General features: G+C 42.8%; 1 protein-coding gene across 2 annotated transcripts in view; it reads right to left on the reverse strand.

Annotated features, from left to right (window-relative positions):
- foxo3b (forkhead box O3b) overlaps positions 1–16,994 on the reverse strand; it is a 41,081-nt gene extending 24,087 nt beyond the window's left edge. Inside the window, exons 1-2 of one of the 2 annotated variants that reach the window (XM_056428141.1) lie at positions 16,742–16,994; positions 15,661–16,244 (exon numbers count right to left, since the gene is read on the reverse strand). In XM_056428141.1, coding sequence (XP_056284116.1) covers positions 15,661–16,221 — 561 coding nt within the window. In that variant the 5' untranslated portion in view covers positions 16,222–16,244; positions 16,742–16,994. Of the gene's footprint in view, positions 1–15,660; positions 16,383–16,741 lie in introns of both variants that reach the window. The other variant, XM_056428140.1, reaches the window with a different exon arrangement.
- Positions 16,995–19,455: the final 2,461 nt, after the last annotated feature.

The raw sequence follows: 19,455 nt of genomic DNA on the forward strand, positions 1-19,455 counted from the left end.
TTGAGCCATCGGTAGTTGTGGTCTTTAGTTTTTAATGTTTTTTTTCATGCTGAATGACTTATTTCCAAGATACTTGTGAGCACATCTCTGGTCAACACAAGCTTCAATGTAGGGCCTTTGCGTGGTTCTTTGTGGAGAAGCTCAGTTCTACAGATCTGTCTGTTCAATCACCTGATTGGTTAGTCGACAAACTCGTTTGAGTGTTAGTCGAATGTCTTTGATTGAGGTAAGTCGTGGTTTTCCTTTAGCACCTGTTGCCATGTATAGCAACTGCTATATCTCATAATCCAATGATAAAGATGGAGCTGTTTGTCTTATTATCTGTACTTTTTTGTTACTCTATCTGTACTTTTTGTTACTCTTGCACAAATATATTAAACACCTAGGTGGACTTTGCGCTCGATAAAATAATCAATAACAGTGTACATGATTCACTGTAGATGTCTGCAACAGACACCAACAAAAGTAACACTGAGCTCATCTAAACAGCCTGAAGACACGGATACAGAAATAACTCTTGCCCACAAACACACACACAGACGACAAACTACACACAGCAAGTACTTCCTCCACACGCACACCACTTATACACAAACATACACCTTTGACAGCATGATGCCACCACAGAGAGGATGAGGGCATCCCTGGCGACAAAGCGAAATGGAAAATTCGCTGACTGCAGGCTCGAAGAGAAAGCCTTACATAAGCAATTTTATTTAAGTCCAACATAGATAATGCATTTACATTCTTCTTCGTTCTATGTGTCATCGCTGTGATTTGGTGTCAACAAACTGCGGATGGAAAAAGAGTCTCAAAAGCGCGACAATAAAAAAGCCAAGAAAGACAAACTGAAGGAAAAAGAGGGGGCAGCGGGGAGGTGCAGAGAAGCAGCGTGAGGCACACTAACCCATATTTAAAAAGATGGAGGCTTATACAGCCCCCACAACAGAGCCAACTCGCTGGAAATTATGGATTATGAGGAGTAGAGGGAAGACAAAAAGCTATAATATGGTGCCAGGGACAAGATGGGATTCATAACGTTGGGACACAAACACATTTAAACATGCACACACAAAGCTGAACCATATATCGGCGCTTACATATATTCACATTCAAAAACACTCACACTCCAGATTTGGATCTGGTTCACACATCCTGATACCCCCCCCCCCCCCCCCCACCCACACACACACACACACAGTACAATAATCAGACTAAAAGCCTTTCAACCACACAGTGATGTCACTGTACAGTGATAATCCATCCCTGAGGATACAGTGGTCAGCGCAGGTCTGGCTCACACTGCCGGTCCAAACATGACGTCTTCCCCATTCACCTCCCTCTTTTCAGTGGAGAGCTGAGCCTATCAGGGGTGATGGGTCTTCATGAATAATTTGACTAAAGTGCTCATTTGAAAATGGATTCCTGACCAATATTGACCCGTCTACTTGAAACAAAAAGAAGAAGACGAGCAGCACTTCAAGGTCTCTCCAGAGCGAGGTGTTCAGGATAATTAGACTGTAAAGTGAAAGTGAGAGGGCTGGTGTGACCCTCTAGTTTGAACGTTGCATCATAACAGAGCGCCTTCACCATGACACAAGGGGGTGGGACCATATTGGAGCATGTAATACGCCCATTTTCATTCAGGGATTCCTCGATGCTGCTGTAAATAAGAGATGTTGTTACGCCGGCTTTACCTTTTCACACAGAACCAAACAATGGCGGCATATTCTTGCCCCAGTGTGGGATTTCCAGCATCCCAGGAGCAAAAGAGTAAACAATAATGGCAAGTGACCTGAGAGATGAGGTGCTTATGCTAGCTTGTTGTTTCCTCATTTTGTTTCCATTGTCAGTTGCTGTAAGTTAGTTGCTAACTGTCGCTAGTTTTTCTTAAATCAACCTCGTTGGTATAATAATGGCGGAATAGTTCTGCCTTGAACAGGCTGTGTGAAGGAGCCTTTAGGTGTGGCCAAATAGACCAGCGATAAGCACTTGTTCGGATGACAAAAAGAGTGTCTGAACTTTTATTTTTGCCTGCTGGGTTAGTAAAAAGAGTTTAGAGTCGGGGACTGCTGCTCAAAATGCATGACTTGTTTCGGCTGCTATGCATTCTGCTTACAATAATCTCCTTCTGTATGATTGTTAAACATAAAACTCAGAATTAATAGGCACTGATGCTGCAAAAAGACGACTAAAAAGGCTCTCAGAGATGTAGGGCATACATCATCGACAGTTTGCTTAAAACTGTGTTGACCTTTCAGGAGATTTCCTTTATCCCTTTAATTATCCTCGGTGACATTCGCTTGTGTTGTGTGAGCCTTTTACATAGATAGTAAGTGTACCAGGGTGGGACTGCTTGCTTGACTCTCCAGCCAGATCACATGTGCTCCAGCACTGTACATACCCATCCCCCACCGCCAATACGCTGAGGGAATGACATAAGAAATGGAGGGGGATAGACGGAGAGGAGCAGAAGACGAGAGGCCCACTTTCTTTCTCTTAACTCTGTTGCTTTAAGTCCTCACACGTCACGGTGACCTGAAGGCATCCTCCAGAACGGAAAGCAGGAGAGAAAGTTGGCTGTGCAAGGAAAGTGAGGATCTCTGTGGGGAAATGTACAACAACAGCTGAGGCCAGGGCTTTCCCCTGCATAAGCCCAGCCCCTTCTGTGTATAGTACGACACATACACACGTGCCTATATATTCATGATGAACACAAAGCCCCCCCTTTATTCAAATGCCCAGAGCAGAGCATGGAAATGAGAAACTTGCACGAGAGAATATCTCCCTGGCTAGGTGCTTGACTGTGTATTACTCCACTTTTATATATGCATGTTACATATGTATAACAATGCATGCTTGCTTCCCTCTAAATGCACACGTGTGCTTATGTGTGTTTTTGGCATTCCTGGTCTTGGAGCCATTTTGAGACCATTATGGTCTAATGGTCATTGTCTCTGAGACTCTCTGTTACTCTCCTTCGCAGCACAGAGAGACTAAGTGATTGATGGACAGATGGCTCGCTGGTTGGGATGAAGGTCGCCGTGGGAACGGAGGCATGAGCTACAAGTTTAGAGGAATCACACATGCAGTCACCCATAATGCCTACAAACACACCACCAGGGTGAAGACGGAGGAAGGGCTGAGGGAGAGTGTGTAAAGCAGAGAGGAAGGCTCCGTGTCTGGACAGAGCCGTGCCCAATGTGCCTCGGGGCTTAGGACCGATTTCATGCCCCCATAAGCAATGAAACGCACAGACACACACACACACACACGTACAAACACACACTCACTGCAGGGTATTCTCTCTGCCCAGCTACCCGCATCAGATAAAAAAAAGCATCGGCACGTGGTGAGAGGCGGCGACGGACAGAAGAACAAAGATAAGCAAAGAAAGAAGTCTGCTACAACAGGCATTCACTAACGCTCAAACTATTCAGACAGCATTTTTCTTTCAATGTTATTGGATAAAAAGAGTTCATATTCAGCCGTCTCAGTCAACATGAAATGTCTTCAGTAATTATACCTGAGAAAGAAGTTTATGTCTTTTTAACCTTTGCACGACACGCGTGCATGAGCTCTCTAATAACACAGCAACATTTGCAAATGCAAAATTCCTTTCATATCCAGGGCACTGATGGCCACTCTAAGGGTTCAGCTGAGGGAAGTCCAGTTGATTTGTGCAGCCTAAAATCAGACAGTATTAGGTTTCAAACATAATGTAAAAACGAATGTACACTAACAATCTATCTCCTGTAGGTGAAATCTATATCATACCTCACTGGATAGGTATAAAATGACGTATAGTATAGATTTCAGCTACAGTAAACATTTAGGAACGTTCATGCCAATGGACTCTCCTGTCGAGTATAGAATGTTGTTAATAACATTAATAGCCCCTGACTTGACGAAGCACTCAAAGAACATAGTTCAGTGCCTTGCTCAAGGATATTTCCCCAGCAGTTGAGTTTTTATATTTTCCTCATACTTGCACTGTTTCCAAGGATTTGACCTGGTTGACCTTGGTCGTTTATCCTTTGAGTACTAATTATGTTTTAGACCTGGACATCCGATCCGACACCCTCATGTTGAATTTCTACAGAGCCGAATACATGAGAGAAGCTGAACGAGGATCATTGCTTTCAGTTCCCCGACTGCTTGAAGTCAAACTTGGACTGTTGGTTTGTGGGTAAAAGGTTCTAAAGAGACCCCTCTTGTCGACCAGCGTTCAAGTTCTGACCTTTCCCTTAGTCAGCTTAGGGTAGCTAGGCCCGGACCCACGTCCACAGTCAGAATTCACTAACTCCAAGATCTCAACCTTAGTTTAATTTGGAAGATCCTTCTGGCAGCTTTTCAGAGTTGAGTTCCTTTTTTCTTCATAAATCAAACTTGTCCAACATTATTTGGCTAAAGGTCAAGTCTGTTTGTGCACTGTCAGCAAACACATAGCTGCATGCTAATTAGACACACCCATATCTGCTGCTGCTGTGCTCTACAGGCATATCTGCTGATCCTTATCAACCCCCCCACCATCCCCCACTCTCTGTTATAAAACCCAGGTGTGCAAACACAAAGGTTTACCTAGGCGTCATAAACGATAACAGATCAGATGAGAGGAGGGGACTAATGAAAAGAAAGGAGGCCCAGGTCATCAGATCTGCAGTGACCTCATCATAAGAGTTGTGACTGAGTTTTTTCATCCCAAGTTGACAAGAGACAGAACAAGTGGAAGCTCTTGCACAGCAACACAGACGATCATTTATTGCCTCGTCCTCTCATTGGTCAAGAACCCGATCTGTTAAAAGACCCAAAAGATGAGCGATGACGAGTGGATGCAATAGATCTCAGATCCAGTTTTCGACTTGCAGTGTCCCAGAGCAGATGGTTTCTAGCCTTTAAAGCGACTTGAGAAAGATAAATTATCTAATTGAAATTCTATCCACTGTGTGTTTTCCCTGTACCTCTCTTGCAGTGACATTTTCACATGTGATTCATGGGGAAACCATAAAGTACACAAACAAACAAAAGAGATTGTTCACATCCATCAACAGAAATAAAGATATAAAGACGCCCCCCACACCCCACACCCCACACACCCACCCACACGCTCTCTCTCTTTGATGTAACTTCAGCTGCTGCAATCAGCCATGTCTTTCTGATTCGGTGTTCAGTGGCTAAAGCAGGATCAACAATAGCTTGCTTTCTTCCCACAGTAACCGGCCTCTCCCCACACACATACACACACACACACGCATGCACATAATCTCAGAAATCCAGGGCCATAGCTAGTAGTGACTACATGAACAGTAGGAGTGGTGCTAAGAGGCTGCTGTGTGTGGGACCTTGAGGCATACGAACACAATGGACTATAAATTGCCAGCGACATGCAAACATCCGACAACATACACACAAGGAGACAAGTATTTTGTTCAGACAAACCGCCGCTAGAAATTATGGGAACAATTATCAAATGCCCAGAGAGAACTGAAAACATAATTCCCTTGTTTTAATGGTGCGTGGAGGATATGGAACATTGGAGCCCAGCATGGGTACAGCAACACATCTCAAGCCGTGTAATTCGTACCAGAAAACTGACACGCTTTGCATGTATGACTCTGACCTATAGGATTTCACAAAGACAAGAGAATCCTGTGTATCCAGATAGAAAGCCTGTGGGTTGAACAGGTGGCTGGCAGGCTGGCGGCTTGATGGCACTCTCAATCTTTGCTTATCAAATCTGGGAGTGCCGTCTCTGTGGTTGGAGAGCTTCCACCAGTAATTCTGGAGCCTAAATAGTGTGTGAAACTGCACACTGGCTGTGCAAAATGTTAGAAACACAAGAGACTACACCATGGGAATCAGGCAGATTTCTTTGATGATCAATTAATAGTCAAAGTAATACGTTAGTTATTTGATGGTTGCAGCCTTTTAAAATGTATTTGTCTTCTGTGAAAAGAATACTTTCACATTGCTTGTGAACTAAACATTTCTGGGTTTTGGATTATTCGTCCGACAAAACAAGACATTTGAAGATGTCACCTCGGACTGAGGGAAACTGAGATGGACATTTTGTTCTATATTCTGCCATTTTATTGACAAAACTATAAAATAATGAAGCGATGATGAAAATAATCATGAATTACAGCCCTAAATTCTGTATTTAATACCACATTTCCTGTATGGTACAGGAGTTTTCCTGGGGGAGATCTATACCTGACATTAGGCATTTGGAGAAACATGTTTTTATGTCCTGAGGACCAAGCAGTTAGATGGTAACCATGTAACCGAACTCTCTCCCCCCATGTTTCCTTTCTTCATCTCTAGCCAATAAAAGCAACATAAAAAAAGCCTTTATGATTTACATTTGGGTTACAGTAAAGTCTCGTGAGAGGGTTTCTTTCCTCCATGTTATGTCAGCAACACATTACTTTCCCTACCAACCCCCATTCCCCACCTCGCTTCTTCTGCCTCCTTCCTCTGACACAGAAAGCTTTAGTGTAGTCAATTAAATGTTAATCAGAAGCAGTAGCTCAGCCCGTCCTTTGCAGGCTCAGTGATGCCAGATAGGTGGAGTGGTGTAATACAAAGAGACAGGCTCTGCAGAAAACTAATTAAACTTTAAAAGCCCAACGTCGCATTGGTGAACCAATTTCATAGATGATCTCTTCAAATCAGCCACACACTGATGAGTGTTGACAGAGTTCAGATGATGACAGAGGACAGAGCGGGAGAGGCTTCGATCTTCACCTGCCTCTTCATCCCCCAAAATACATAATGGCATATTCATTTAATACATATATATTATATATTATATATATATATAATATAATAAATACACACTATTACTAATTTATGAACATATGGCTGAGACTGTGTGCATGGTGTCTGGTGGTGGAGAGAGTCGATTACTGAGGAGGAGCCGGCCGAGAGGCAAGAGGCCCACTTTAGCAATGTGGTTATCGGATAAACTGAGAAGCAAGGCCAAAACAGGAGGTGTGCAGTCTGACTGTATGTGTGTGCTCAACGTCTGTGAGTGTGTGTGTGTGTGTGTGCGTGAGTGTGTGTGTGTGCGTGTGTCTGTGTGTGTGTAAGCAAAGGGGGACGGGAGATGGGTTCAGTGGGTCACTCTGTTATCAGCTGTCACACAAACTGCAAGTCTACTTGACAAGTTCAGTTTCTAAGGAGACAAACAAACCCCCCCCCCCATTCCGCTATGCATGTGGCCGTATGTACACATACACATTTTGAGTTGAGGGGACGGCAGTTATTTATTGATCGGCGTTATCTCTAATCTAGACTCCTAAAGACTTTTCCTTTTCCACCCAGAGAGACTTCCTATAAACAAAGATATTTCCCCAATTTTATTCAAGCCGACTGTTTTGTTTGCTAAATCAATACATACATGGGTTGGATGACAACAGGTGGAGGAGGAAGGAGACAAAGAAGGGCAAAATGTAGATGACACAGTTAATGAAGTGACGATTATGTGTCTTCTGTCGTCATCCCACCAGGGAGACAGATTTAAAGTTCCACGTTTACTAAAGGAATACGTTGAAATTTGGGGAAATACACTTATTTACTTTCTTGCCGAGACTTAGAAGAGCAGATTGACATCCATCTCACATCTGTATGGTTAATATGTAGCGGGAGCTCGCGGACGGTTAGCTTAGCTGCCAGACTGGAGCCGCTTCTAGACTTGCAGGGAGATAGGGGTCATAAGAGGGAGAGGCTATTGTAGTCATCTTATGTGTAACTTTTAGCAACTACATTAATTAAAATAGAATATATAAATGTATATATTATTTTCAGTTGGGGTATTGCAGTGAAGGGGAGTGTTCAAAGAAAATATCAGTAACAAGGAGCAGGGTGTTAATTAAATGACACATTGGATTCACCCCCCTCCACCCACTGTTTATTATATAATCTTTAACCTGGTTGTGTGCAAAGGTAAAAATAAAAAGATCAAAGTGTTAGAGAGTCTCTGGTTGCTAGGCGATGTTGGTAGGTGGATTCTGTTCTCTTTGGATAGAGTGGTATCTCCCCTTTCATCTGATTCTTGGTAGAAAAAGGGAATAGCATTGTTTACCAAAATAAGATCTACACAGGAACCTCACAAACTACATATTAACTGGAGCTCTGGGCCGCTTGAGTCATCAATGTAATGTTCAGAAAATTTACTTTCACTGAGAAATCTCAGTAAGCATGTGGTTGTTTAATAAACACTGATGCTGTTTTAGTAGGGTGTTTGATAAAAACCTCAGACCAAAATACACTTATACCTCACATACAAATAACTATCCAAGCTGTGTTTTATTCCTGTGACAACTTTTCTTTTGCATTTGTGTACGAAAACATCTAATTTAGACAGAGAAACCAGGCTTAGGACGACATGTAATTGCACGTTTCCAATATGTTTTATGTATCTTTCAAGAGGTAGACAGACAGTATGTCCACAGCCCGCTTTTCCAGTCAGACTGGCTTTCCTGTATTCTCTCTGACATAACTAAAACCGTTCAGCCCTTTTTAATGTATTGATCCATCTCGAGAAAATCTCCAGTGAGTTCAAAGGTCAGGGTCACCTACAGAACAGAACGCTTAAAGCTGGGAGAATTAGCCCTAGTGCTCCAGTTAAAGACTAGTTTCTAACTACAGGACACACCGCCATAGTCCTGTGTGTTTGTCCTAGATGTTAGAAAGACATCTCTACTTCCTGTATATCCCCTTTTTGTTTTGCATTTGAATTTAGTGCATTTCTTGCCTACATACCAGTTTTTGATGAATTCCCACAACTTGCAGCGGTTATCTGGCTCCAACAGATCAGTGTAATCGGGTGTTGAATAAACTACTGAACACTTGTTTTGTAGTGTGTTGCCTTTAAATACACAAGTGAAATTTGTTTTTACCAGTAGCTGGTTAGCTTAGCATAACATATAGCATATAGAAACAGCTAGCTTAATGCTGCATTTACACCATGAGCGTTGCTCAATTTTTTCGCGCGAGTATAGATCCCATGCAAAGTTAACGCAAATGGTTGCGGATTATGCATATTTTCGCTGGGCGGCGGGAATGACGCGAATAGAGCGATGCAAAAAAAATTCTTATTCGCCAAAGTTTAAATATTTAAACTTTGGCGAATAAGCATTTTTTTTGTATCGCTTTATTCAAGATTGGCATGATGCTAAGTTGCGAAAGCCAATCAAAGCATTGAGGTTTTGCCCTTGTCAAATCTAACTGGCTGCTGCTACTCTCGTAGCGCTGGAAGCGGCAGTTATATGCGAATATTCGCAAAGCTTTTGGTGTGAACGCAGCATGACTCTGTCGAAATGTAACAACATTAACGTGTTGTGGTCTCATGAGAACGGCCATCTTAAAATAAACCCGTTTTCAGTCTTTATGCTAAGCTAAGTTAATTTAGGCACACACAAATCACGCAACATATACAGGACTGTCTCAGAAAATTAGAATATTGTGATAAAGTTCTTTATTTTCTGTAATGCAATTAAAAAAACAAAAATGTCATGCATTCTGGATTCATTACAAATCAACTGAAATATTGCAAGCCTTTTATATTTTTTTATATTGCTGATTATGGTTTACAGCTTAAGAAAACTCTAAAATCCTATCTCATAAAATTTTAATATTTCCTCAGACCAAGTAAAAAAAAAGATTTATAACAGCTGAGTGTTTGTCAAGGCTCAGGAAACCCTTGCAGGTGTTTCGAGTTAATTAGACAATTCAAGTGATTTGTTTAATACCCTACTAGTATACTTTTTCATGATATTCTAATATTTAGAGATAGGATATTTGAGTTTTCTTAAGCTGTAAGCCATAATCAGCAATAAATCAGAATAAAAGGCTTGCAATATTTCAGTTGATTTGTAATGAATCCAGAATGCATGACATTTTTGTTTTTTTAATTGCATTACAGAAAATAAAGAACTTCATCACAATATTCTAATTTTCTGAGACAGTCCTGTATATCCTGTGACTTGTCTGCTCTTATATCATCATCAAGGAAAACAAAAAGGGATTTCTCAAATCTACATTGAACTCTGGGATTTCTGCAGCTCAGCTGTGCTGGGCCACATCAAGGTTTTAAGACATTTATTTTACAATCTGCACATTTTCACTGCGACAACAGCCACAACAACATGTCTCATGTGTCTTAAAAACATGTTGCAATGTTACTATGATGGCCACAAAAAGACAAGAAGGAATCAAGGGAGAATGGAGTGTAACAAGAGCAGAGGCCCAAGATGTATCTCCATTCATTAGAGCCCACAACTGATTTCAAGAGTTGGGCTTCAGAGGAGCAAGCTACAGGGGGACAGCTTGTTTTGCTCACCGCAGTGTATTACAAGCAGACAAATGAGGGAGCTGGCAGAAAAATAATGAGGGACGTTGTGAGAGAGAGAGACAGAGAGAGAGGGAAAGAGAGTGTAGTGAAAAAGAGGCGTTAGAGCGATGAAAGAGAGATTGAAAGAGGGTTAGCCCTTAGCCAAGAACAATCTCTTAAAAATTTATACAGTGATCTGAATTCATCCCGAGCACATTGAATAATTGAGAAGTGTCTTTGAGGAGAACAGATAGTCCAGAATGTGACATGGTTGGGTTGGTGAGTACACATAAAATACTGGGGAAAAACTACGGACAACAGTATACCAATGTTATACTCTTCTGTTATTGTGCAGATTAAGAAATTTAGAGGTGCCGGCGGGCAGATGCTTTTAGCGAAAGCAAAGCTAATTCCCCTTGTTCCCAGTCTTTGTGCTAAGCTAAGCTAACTGAAGGCTAACAGGAGCATCATATCTACCACAAAGACATGAGAGTGATATTGATCTTATGCTCACTAATGTGCTGAAGGGGCGCAAATCACTGCTGGCAGGCTTTCAAGAATCATGTGGAAAAGGCTTTCCAAAGAAGAGTGGAGGCTGGGGCAGCTGAATATTGTTGAAGGATGAATTGCTCATGAGTCCTGTGGAGTAATTTTCTGATTTAAAATCGTGATGCAGCAAAGCTCCTTCGGCATCTGAAGGAAAACATGTGTTCATTGATTGGAAATGGAACTATAACAGAGCCTGGGGCTTTCCCTCCACCCAGAGGTTGACTGCTCAGGGTGACACTATTCAGAATTGGAGGGGTGTCTGGAACTGGTGGTTTCCCATAACCCATCGGCCCTTTAGCCTCACACAACCACAGACCCCTCCATTGGGAATCAATGCCAGAGGGCAGTTGTAATACACCAATTTAGAGCAAAGCTTGGTAATGTACCCCTTAGCTCCTCCTCCCTTCTCCTGCTTCTATTGTCTTCACCCCCCAACCCCTCCCTTTTTTATTGCCTTTTTGCTTCATTTTCTCCAGTTTGGTGGAGTGCAGGCTTTATCTGAGGGGCCTCCTGATTTTGTTCTAAGTACCTGATCGCACACACACACACACACACACACACACACACACGCAATCTCGGAAATCCAAATCGAATCCAAGTACAATTTAAAAACAGTCTCTATTTCCTCAGCATGTCTCTTTTTTGTATTTTTTTCTTCAGTATTATAATACTTTCCATATTATTCAGGAATCTAATGTAGCCCTCAGATAATAAAGTTTCAATTCTAGCCACTATAAGCCATTTCTTGCAGGGATATTCGTGGCTGACACCGGGATCTTATCACACATAAAGCCTACCCCACTCTGCATTGAGGGACAGCCAATGAAAGGATGAATGCCTTTTCTTTTTTTTGGCAGTCACTTATCTTTAGTCAACCCCGCCCTGCTCTGATAGTAACAAAACATAATTTAAGCCCCAAGGAATAAACACTTTCAACATGCTATGCCGTTAAAATGATAATCAACATGCCCGGCGGGCTTATGGGGCCTGCTTTCCATACGCCTCCAGATAATGTCAGATGGGGTAAAGTGTGGAGAGCAGAGCGGCGGCGGCTGTGTGTGTACCTGTGTGTGGGATGGTTGTGCTATGGAGGAACCTTTGCTATTTGGTCTCTTTGTAAAGTGACAGATTAAATGAGAAAAGGTGTGTTTAACACTCGTGATCATGACTCGCTTGTTTGTGGATTGTGCTGCATCGGGAGTATCCATCAGATAAACAATACAATGCATAATGACTAAAGTACATGTTAAACAACCACTTCATGTTGACCATCATGACGCGGCACTCTGGTTCTGACAAGTGAAGCCAATGCGTAAGTGTCTTAGAACTTTAAGGGGCAACTCCTCTGGTTGCAAAGTCTCTGAGAAAATGACCCTACTTCTCAGGAAACATTGTAAACGGGAGTTTATAGTCTCAATCCCTAGTCTCAAGTCTTCTTCAATACAGCGTGATGTTCATTTCGTAAATTGTGGTCCCATTTAGAATAAGATAGACCATAAAGCGGAGTATCCTTTCAGGCGGGCTAACTGTTTGTTGCCGCTACCAGAACCGTATACCATGTCTCTACATCACTGTTCCACATTCCAAATATGGTCACTTGCCATTCATTGCGTGCAAAAAGCCAAGATGGCGACAATCATAATCCAAGATTGCCAAATTGCCAAATTGGAGGTTTCAAAACGGCAGTCCACAAACCAATGGGTGATGTCACGATGACTTTGTCAACTTCTTATACACAGTCTATGGTTGCAACCCGGAGGGTCTTAAAGATTGAAGTAATCTCATGAATGAGTTCAAATGAGTTAAACTCATTTCAGACCAGTGCATGAATTTAGACCTGCAGCAGAGGCTCAATGTCATGAACGCTGGTGATAAGCCTGAACATGACCGGGCAAATGCAACTGGACATGTCTGAGCATGTTTGTCTGTGTGGGAATGGATAACAGGTTTAAAAACAACTTTATTTATATAGAAAGATATGCATGTACCTCGAATGCGAGTTAGATTAACCTTGAAATGACCGTGAAAATGAAAATATCAGACGTGTGTGTGTGTGTGTGTGTGTATGCGTTTATGTGGAGTGTCACTGTGACATAACTTGGTCTGGACCTGTGATGTGCAGCTGCTGGGAACAGGGAGCCCGTTACAAGGGGTTAAATAACACCAGAGCACAAGGATCAGTGCTGCTAGAAATATTTACACACATGCACAAATACACTTGCCTGTGCACACAAATACACACAAGTGCACTTAATCTCTTGATTATGCAAAGACACACAGGTGAAAGACACACACACTTCCACGCGTTTTTAGTGGTGTTATTTTAAGTTGCAGCTCGTCACTCCGTCGCCATACCAAAGCTTCTAGTACACATTTCAGCAGCTTCGACCCAGACCTGCCCCTCTAACGCAGGCTGTGTTGGTATAATGTGTGGTACTAAAAATGGCTTTGGCACTTAACACTTAGGCTGACAAACTTTTTAATGCATCAAAGAATAATTTAGGTTATCATAGATGGTAGCTATAACAATCAACTCACACAAAAGAATTCCACAGGGAATCATTTGTTATTTCATTGAATTTTTACTAAAATGGGCAACATTGTTATTTAAATCTTGAACTATCATATAAGAGAATAAATCAAGGTGATTATGAATCTGAGCAGACATTGGATGGACAGCATTGAAGTTCAATATCTAGCCCAAAGTGAGATAGAATAAAATCAAGGTTGGATCACTCTTGGCAGAGAGTACACCAAGTTCTTTGTTATGTTACAACAAGTAATTAACCAGACATTGTGTTACTATTTAAAGCTTGTGCAGTGGCTTCTTTTGGTTAAAGACAATTTAAGGTGATACAATCTGCCCATGTGTTGTGCTTGGCGGTCTTAACCAACTTTGTCCAGTGCTAATGGTTGACTGACAAAGATATGAAAAAGGATGATGCAAGTGGGAACCTGGGAGAGAAATCCAGGGGGATTACTGGGATTTGCTGAGCAAATCTCCTCAACAAAGGTTTCCCGGCTGCATGAAACTGTAGGTGTTCAAACCCGGCTCTGTGTGGAGGTGAAACCTAAGAGTCTCAGAGTGAAATGGAGAGCAAAGGGTCTCTGAAAAAGTGTCCGTACAGAGGTAGTCCTCTGAACACCTGGCCCTGCTGCTGCCTTTAGTTTCATGTTTTCTTTTTGCAGCTTTGGACTAGTCCGGGCCTCCATGCTGAGAAACCGGCTTGTCAGTTTGGAGCTGCAAAGATGTATCATCATCATCCTCAAGAAAAGTCTTCATAAATATGCTCTGCCTACAACTAGAGTCTGTAAAGAAGAGTCTGTTGTAAGAAAACTAAAAAAGGCATAGGCTGCGAGCTGCAGCAGAGATTTATTGACAGACCATGCGTAACACTAAACCACCGACAGCCTGGCCCTCATGCCCGAAATTCCAGGAGTAACAGCCCTTCATGGTGATGGTGAACCCGGCCTTGACTTGGTGGGGCTGCACACACAACCTCCCTCTTTGCTCTTCACTGAAGCGTATCACATAGCACAACTTGAGAAGCCCTGACAAAATATGGCCTATAGGCCCCATGGAACTGTTCCTTTAGCCTCTGATGGGTGTTAATCTCTGCTCTCTGACCTTCTGCACCTCCCTCCTCCCCAGTCTCCTTTCACGGGTCACATATGTTTTATGGGTCCCTTTGAAAAAAAAGAGAAGCTTTTCTCTTTACCGCTAACCTAAACTCACGGCATCCCAAGTAGTTATGCAATTCCCTAATGGCAGGATCAGCAACCTTGGCAGTTGACTACCTAACCCAAGAGAGATCCCAGCCAAGGTTTACATAACAAATGGCCCACTGTGGATTCAGTAGCATGATGGAAATGTAGCCTCTAAATATAAAAATAAAAAAACATGATGGGACTTATAACTTCACTATTCACAACTTCAAAAAGTCAGTGTATCACATGGATTTAATTAGATGTTTACAGGCAGGATGATGCCTTTAGAAGAGGTCTTTTCAGAATTCGCACTTTTGCACACAGCATGTTAAATATTTTTGTTTACATCCAGGTCCTTGTCCCATTAATGTATTTGCTCCTGTTCCGGAAACTGTCTTCATTGTATCATTCTCTTTGCGTCTTTCACAAGTTTGCATCACTCAGAATAGGCTGCTGTGTTTCCAGACAAACTGGTTACAGCGTTTCTGTTTGCTTTAATTCCAACTATGTGACTGTGACTGTGGCCTCGGAGAGATATCTTGCACATTACTCACCAGAAACGTCCAAAGAAAAAAGACAAAGGACATGCATCTGATGCAATTTCCATCACAACTCCACAGCCGTATTTGTCTATTAAATGTCTGGTATTGTGTGCAAGATGTCACGCTTTGGTCAATTTACGAGATAATTATGTGTAGGTCACCAAACCCCACGCTGCTTAAAGAGATTAATGATCTGAAATGCCTCCCTTTTGTACCCCTCCTCTCCCCCTTCATTTGCTCTACGTTTCCAGTCTGTAATTTCCATTAGAATGATAATGAGAGGTGCAATGAGAGCCAGCCTTTCCAAATAGACGCTTGTAAAAACGCGACTGCGCTGAGATAAATGTGTGTGTGTGTGTGTGTGTGTGTGTGTGTGTGTGTGTGTGTGTGTGTGTGTGTGTGTGTGTGTGTGTGTGCGTGTGTGTGTGCTTGTGTGCGTCAGTGGATTTACAAGCCACATGCTTTTTGTTTTTGTTTTGATGGAGAAAGGAGGGGGGCTGGGTGGGAGAGTGGGGCGACTCTTACCTTCCATCCTGCAGAGCTGTTGCTGTCGCCTTTGTCTTTAAAGTAGGGGATGGATCTCACCATCCAGTCGTAAATCTGAGACAGTGTCAGTCTCTTGTCCGGCGCGGTCTCAATGGCTTTGGTTATCAGATCGGCGTAAGAAAGATTTCCCCAAGCATTACGGCGAGAGGATGCTTTCCTCGGGGTCTGCTGGGCAGCCAAGCTGCTGGCGGTCAGCGCGCCAGAGGTGGCCGTCGGGGAGTGCGCGGAGAGCGGGGAGCCTCCGCTCTCCTGGCCGGAGGAGGAGAGCGCTCCATCAGCCACGGGGCTGTTGCTGCTCTGGTCATCTATCGCCAAGTCCGAGTCATTAACACTGATGGTCGTACTGGTGGCATTATCTTCTTCATCATCCTCTTCCTCATGTATAATATCGGTGTCATTGCTCTCGGGTTTTGTCGTGTTGGAGTCGGGTCGTGGCAGCGGCCAGGTGCAAGATCTGGGCCGCTTCTGAGGCTCGAAGTCCGGGTCGATGATCACGTCCAAATCCCGTAGTGGGTCAGACAGCGAAGCCTCGGCCATCATCTCCGATCACAATGTCGCCCCCACTGCCAGGTAATAAAGTTAAAAGACAAGAAACGAGGAGCTGTCAAAGTCGCGACCCATGAATGCGCGCTCCCGTCCTTTGTTGCTATTCCCCACCAGCGAAGTCCCGACTCGGCCACGAGCAACTTAGTTATCAACGCCTGTTGAAGACATCAAGAATAAACCCGATACATTTGGTCAGAGCCAAGTCGACACACAGCCTAACAGATACAATAGAACAGCGCGAGCGTGTGTGTAGGTTTAACCTGTTTGTGTCAATGAAGCAACCATAAACTACTTATTACATGTAAATATGTAAATGAGACAATTCGCCTCCCTAAGCGTGTCTTCATTCTAAAACACTACTTGCTCATCAATAGGAGCTCCACACACACTCCCGTCCTGGTGCACGGGTCTGAATCCACCAACTGGAGATCAACGGCTGAGGAGAAAGTGCTCAACGCTCATCATCTCTCTGGGAAATAAATCCGCTCTCGCTACTTTTAAATGAATTACCTACCACGGCCAGTCACTTGAGCTGTGTGGTACCAACACACACACAAAAAACCTCTGAAGAGACTAGATCTCGGATCGTCCACAGCCACTTCCAGATGCCATCTTGACTCTTTCCTCCTTCACTCCTCAAGTGCGCTCTGCGATATGGAGACAGATTGGACGTGTGCAGGGCAAGTCGGTGTCGATGTGGAATAAGGCTGCCACCTCACTCCGGGTTACTACTGTATCTCGATTTGCTCTCCACACAGCGCTGAACACATGCACACGCGCACACACACGCTCACTCACACACGTACATACACGGACACGCGCATGCAAGTCGATCAAGGGCCAGCCCCCTGGATCCTGCGCATGGGATCGCCTTTTAAAGAGACAGGACAGTCCAACAGGACAGCTTTCTGTGCGCAGGTGGAGGAGTAATGTCCTCGTATTTGGATCTTTTTTACCGTCACAAAAAAAGGAAAACATATGTTTTCCAATTCAGTTTGCAGGACACATCTTGTTGTAACTTGCACTGCAGGTTTGTCACAGGTTTTTACTTTCTGAGAATCTATTTTTTTCTGTTTTAAGCTGCTGAAAGCTGTAACTACGACCTCTTTCATTATCAAGTAATCAATACATAATTAGAACATACTAAAAACATATTCATGACAATTTCCCAGAGCCCGACTTGACCTAGGCTACTGACAATTGTATACTATCACTTGTGATTTTTAGTCTAAATGTGTACTTAACATTGCATTGTATGTGTATTTAGCATATGTTGCTATGTACAAAAAAACCTATATTTTTTATATATGATAGTGCTTCAAAATGAAAACATTTGAACAATTTACTCTTGTTTTAGCTTCGACCCATGTCAGATTTGTGTTCAGTCACCCTCTTGTTGCTTCATTGGTAATGGATGATTGTGCCTTTAATTAGTGCACCAGTTTGTCAATCACCTCTGTCACCGTGCTCAGACCACGCCCCATTTCGGGAGCCCGTTACACCTAGTTCAGGGTGACGTCATCCTGTTTATTAGCCAGAGATAAGGGGATAAATCGGAGATGGTTCTCCATCCTGTAAGTGATGCCCTTCTACCCTTCCCCTCTCCCACTCCTGCGGATCAAAACAGCCTCGTCCAGGTCTTCTTTGTTTCGAGGGCTGCCTGCCATGCTAGGTGCGCGTCCAGCTGCGCGTGCTCGCGCTATATGTGCTGGAATGGGCACAGCTGACCGTCACACAATTTTATTTCTAAATTACTGCATAGATTTATTATGTGTGTATGGTACTTAAAACATATTTGTTTTATATGTATTTAGACATCACAATGGTATATAATATTCATTTAGGATATTATAGTGTTATTGTATGTTGTGGGCAATAATTGCAGTTAAGCGTCTTTGTGTACTTAGAAAAGCGCTATAGAAGTCTGAATTATTAGTTTATTTCCATATGTTCTGATTCCCAAAGCTGACACACATGCCCTCTCAATAGGTCGGACATTTTTGTTTCATTGTGTTCACTGACTTAAATTCAACCAAGCACATTAGTACAGATCACACACACACACACACACACACACACACACACACACACACACACACACACACACACACACACACACACACACACACACACACACACACACACACACACACACAGACACACACACTGCTGCAGTCTGGAGTCTGTACTGTAGTACAGGCAGATAGTCAGTGCGTGTTCCACATATTGTGTGATGGTTTTTGTTCCCTTCGCCTCAAAGAGAATACCTGATGCTGCAGTTTGGCTCCCGCAGAGAACTAGAGTTAACTGTTCACTGGATGTACAGAGGGAGGTTTTTCTGTCTGAGTCTGTGTCTGTGTGTGTGTGCAGTAGTTCAGTCTGTAACCATCAGCCTGATGTACTCTAAGTACATCTACAGATAACTTAAAGTGTTAATCATTTTTAGTTATTGGTAAATATTCAGTTACACACAAATCCCATTGCTCCTGTCTCTGTACATGGGACTGACTTACTCTTTTGGGGTATATTCTTTTTGAAGAGTTCAACCTCTTTCCTTCAAGAGCAGCAGCATGTGATTGTTGAGTGCATCCCATTGAGCACACCATCTTTTTCCGAACTGAGCGTTTGGATATTTTGAGGTTTGTACCTGCAGATTTAAAACAGTATGGATGTGTAGTTTATCCTGTTGTAAATATGTTTCCAGCTGGATGGTCAGGTGAAGCAAAGTCACATGTTGACCCTCGATACCCTGCTGCAGTATCCCTGGCATTTGGCCACTTTATTCTGCACCAAGATAATACAGCTCCACCTCCGATGCCCTTTCAGAGCCACAGTGTTGCACAAGGACACATTCGTGGACCGCAAGCAAACACACAAGCAACCCTGAACAATTTGTATTATTACTGTTTTTCAGTACTTGGGACACATTTTATAGCACTTTATGTTTTTCAGATTGGAGCACTGTAACATAGATGGTAATTTAGTCATATAATAACAGCATTTGATCTATGTTTTCCAACCTTCTAACATAAAACTCAAACAACCTTATGAGTCAAAAGTGAATCGACATTTTAGGCCATGTTGGGGCTTCCAAAATTGAATGCAGAAGGCATACTATTTCTATATTTCTATCAATTGTCCCCCTTTTGACTGGATATGACAATGAGAAAAAGACAAAAGGTGAACTGTTTCCCATTTCTCCTCCATCAGCCCAACACTGTGCTCCAG

This window comes from Pseudoliparis swirei, chromosome 12, assembly GCF_029220125.1.
Source record: "Pseudoliparis swirei isolate HS2019 ecotype Mariana Trench chromosome 12, NWPU_hadal_v1, whole genome shotgun sequence".
Taxonomy (NCBI): domain Eukaryota; kingdom Metazoa; phylum Chordata; class Actinopteri; order Perciformes; family Liparidae; genus Pseudoliparis; species Pseudoliparis swirei.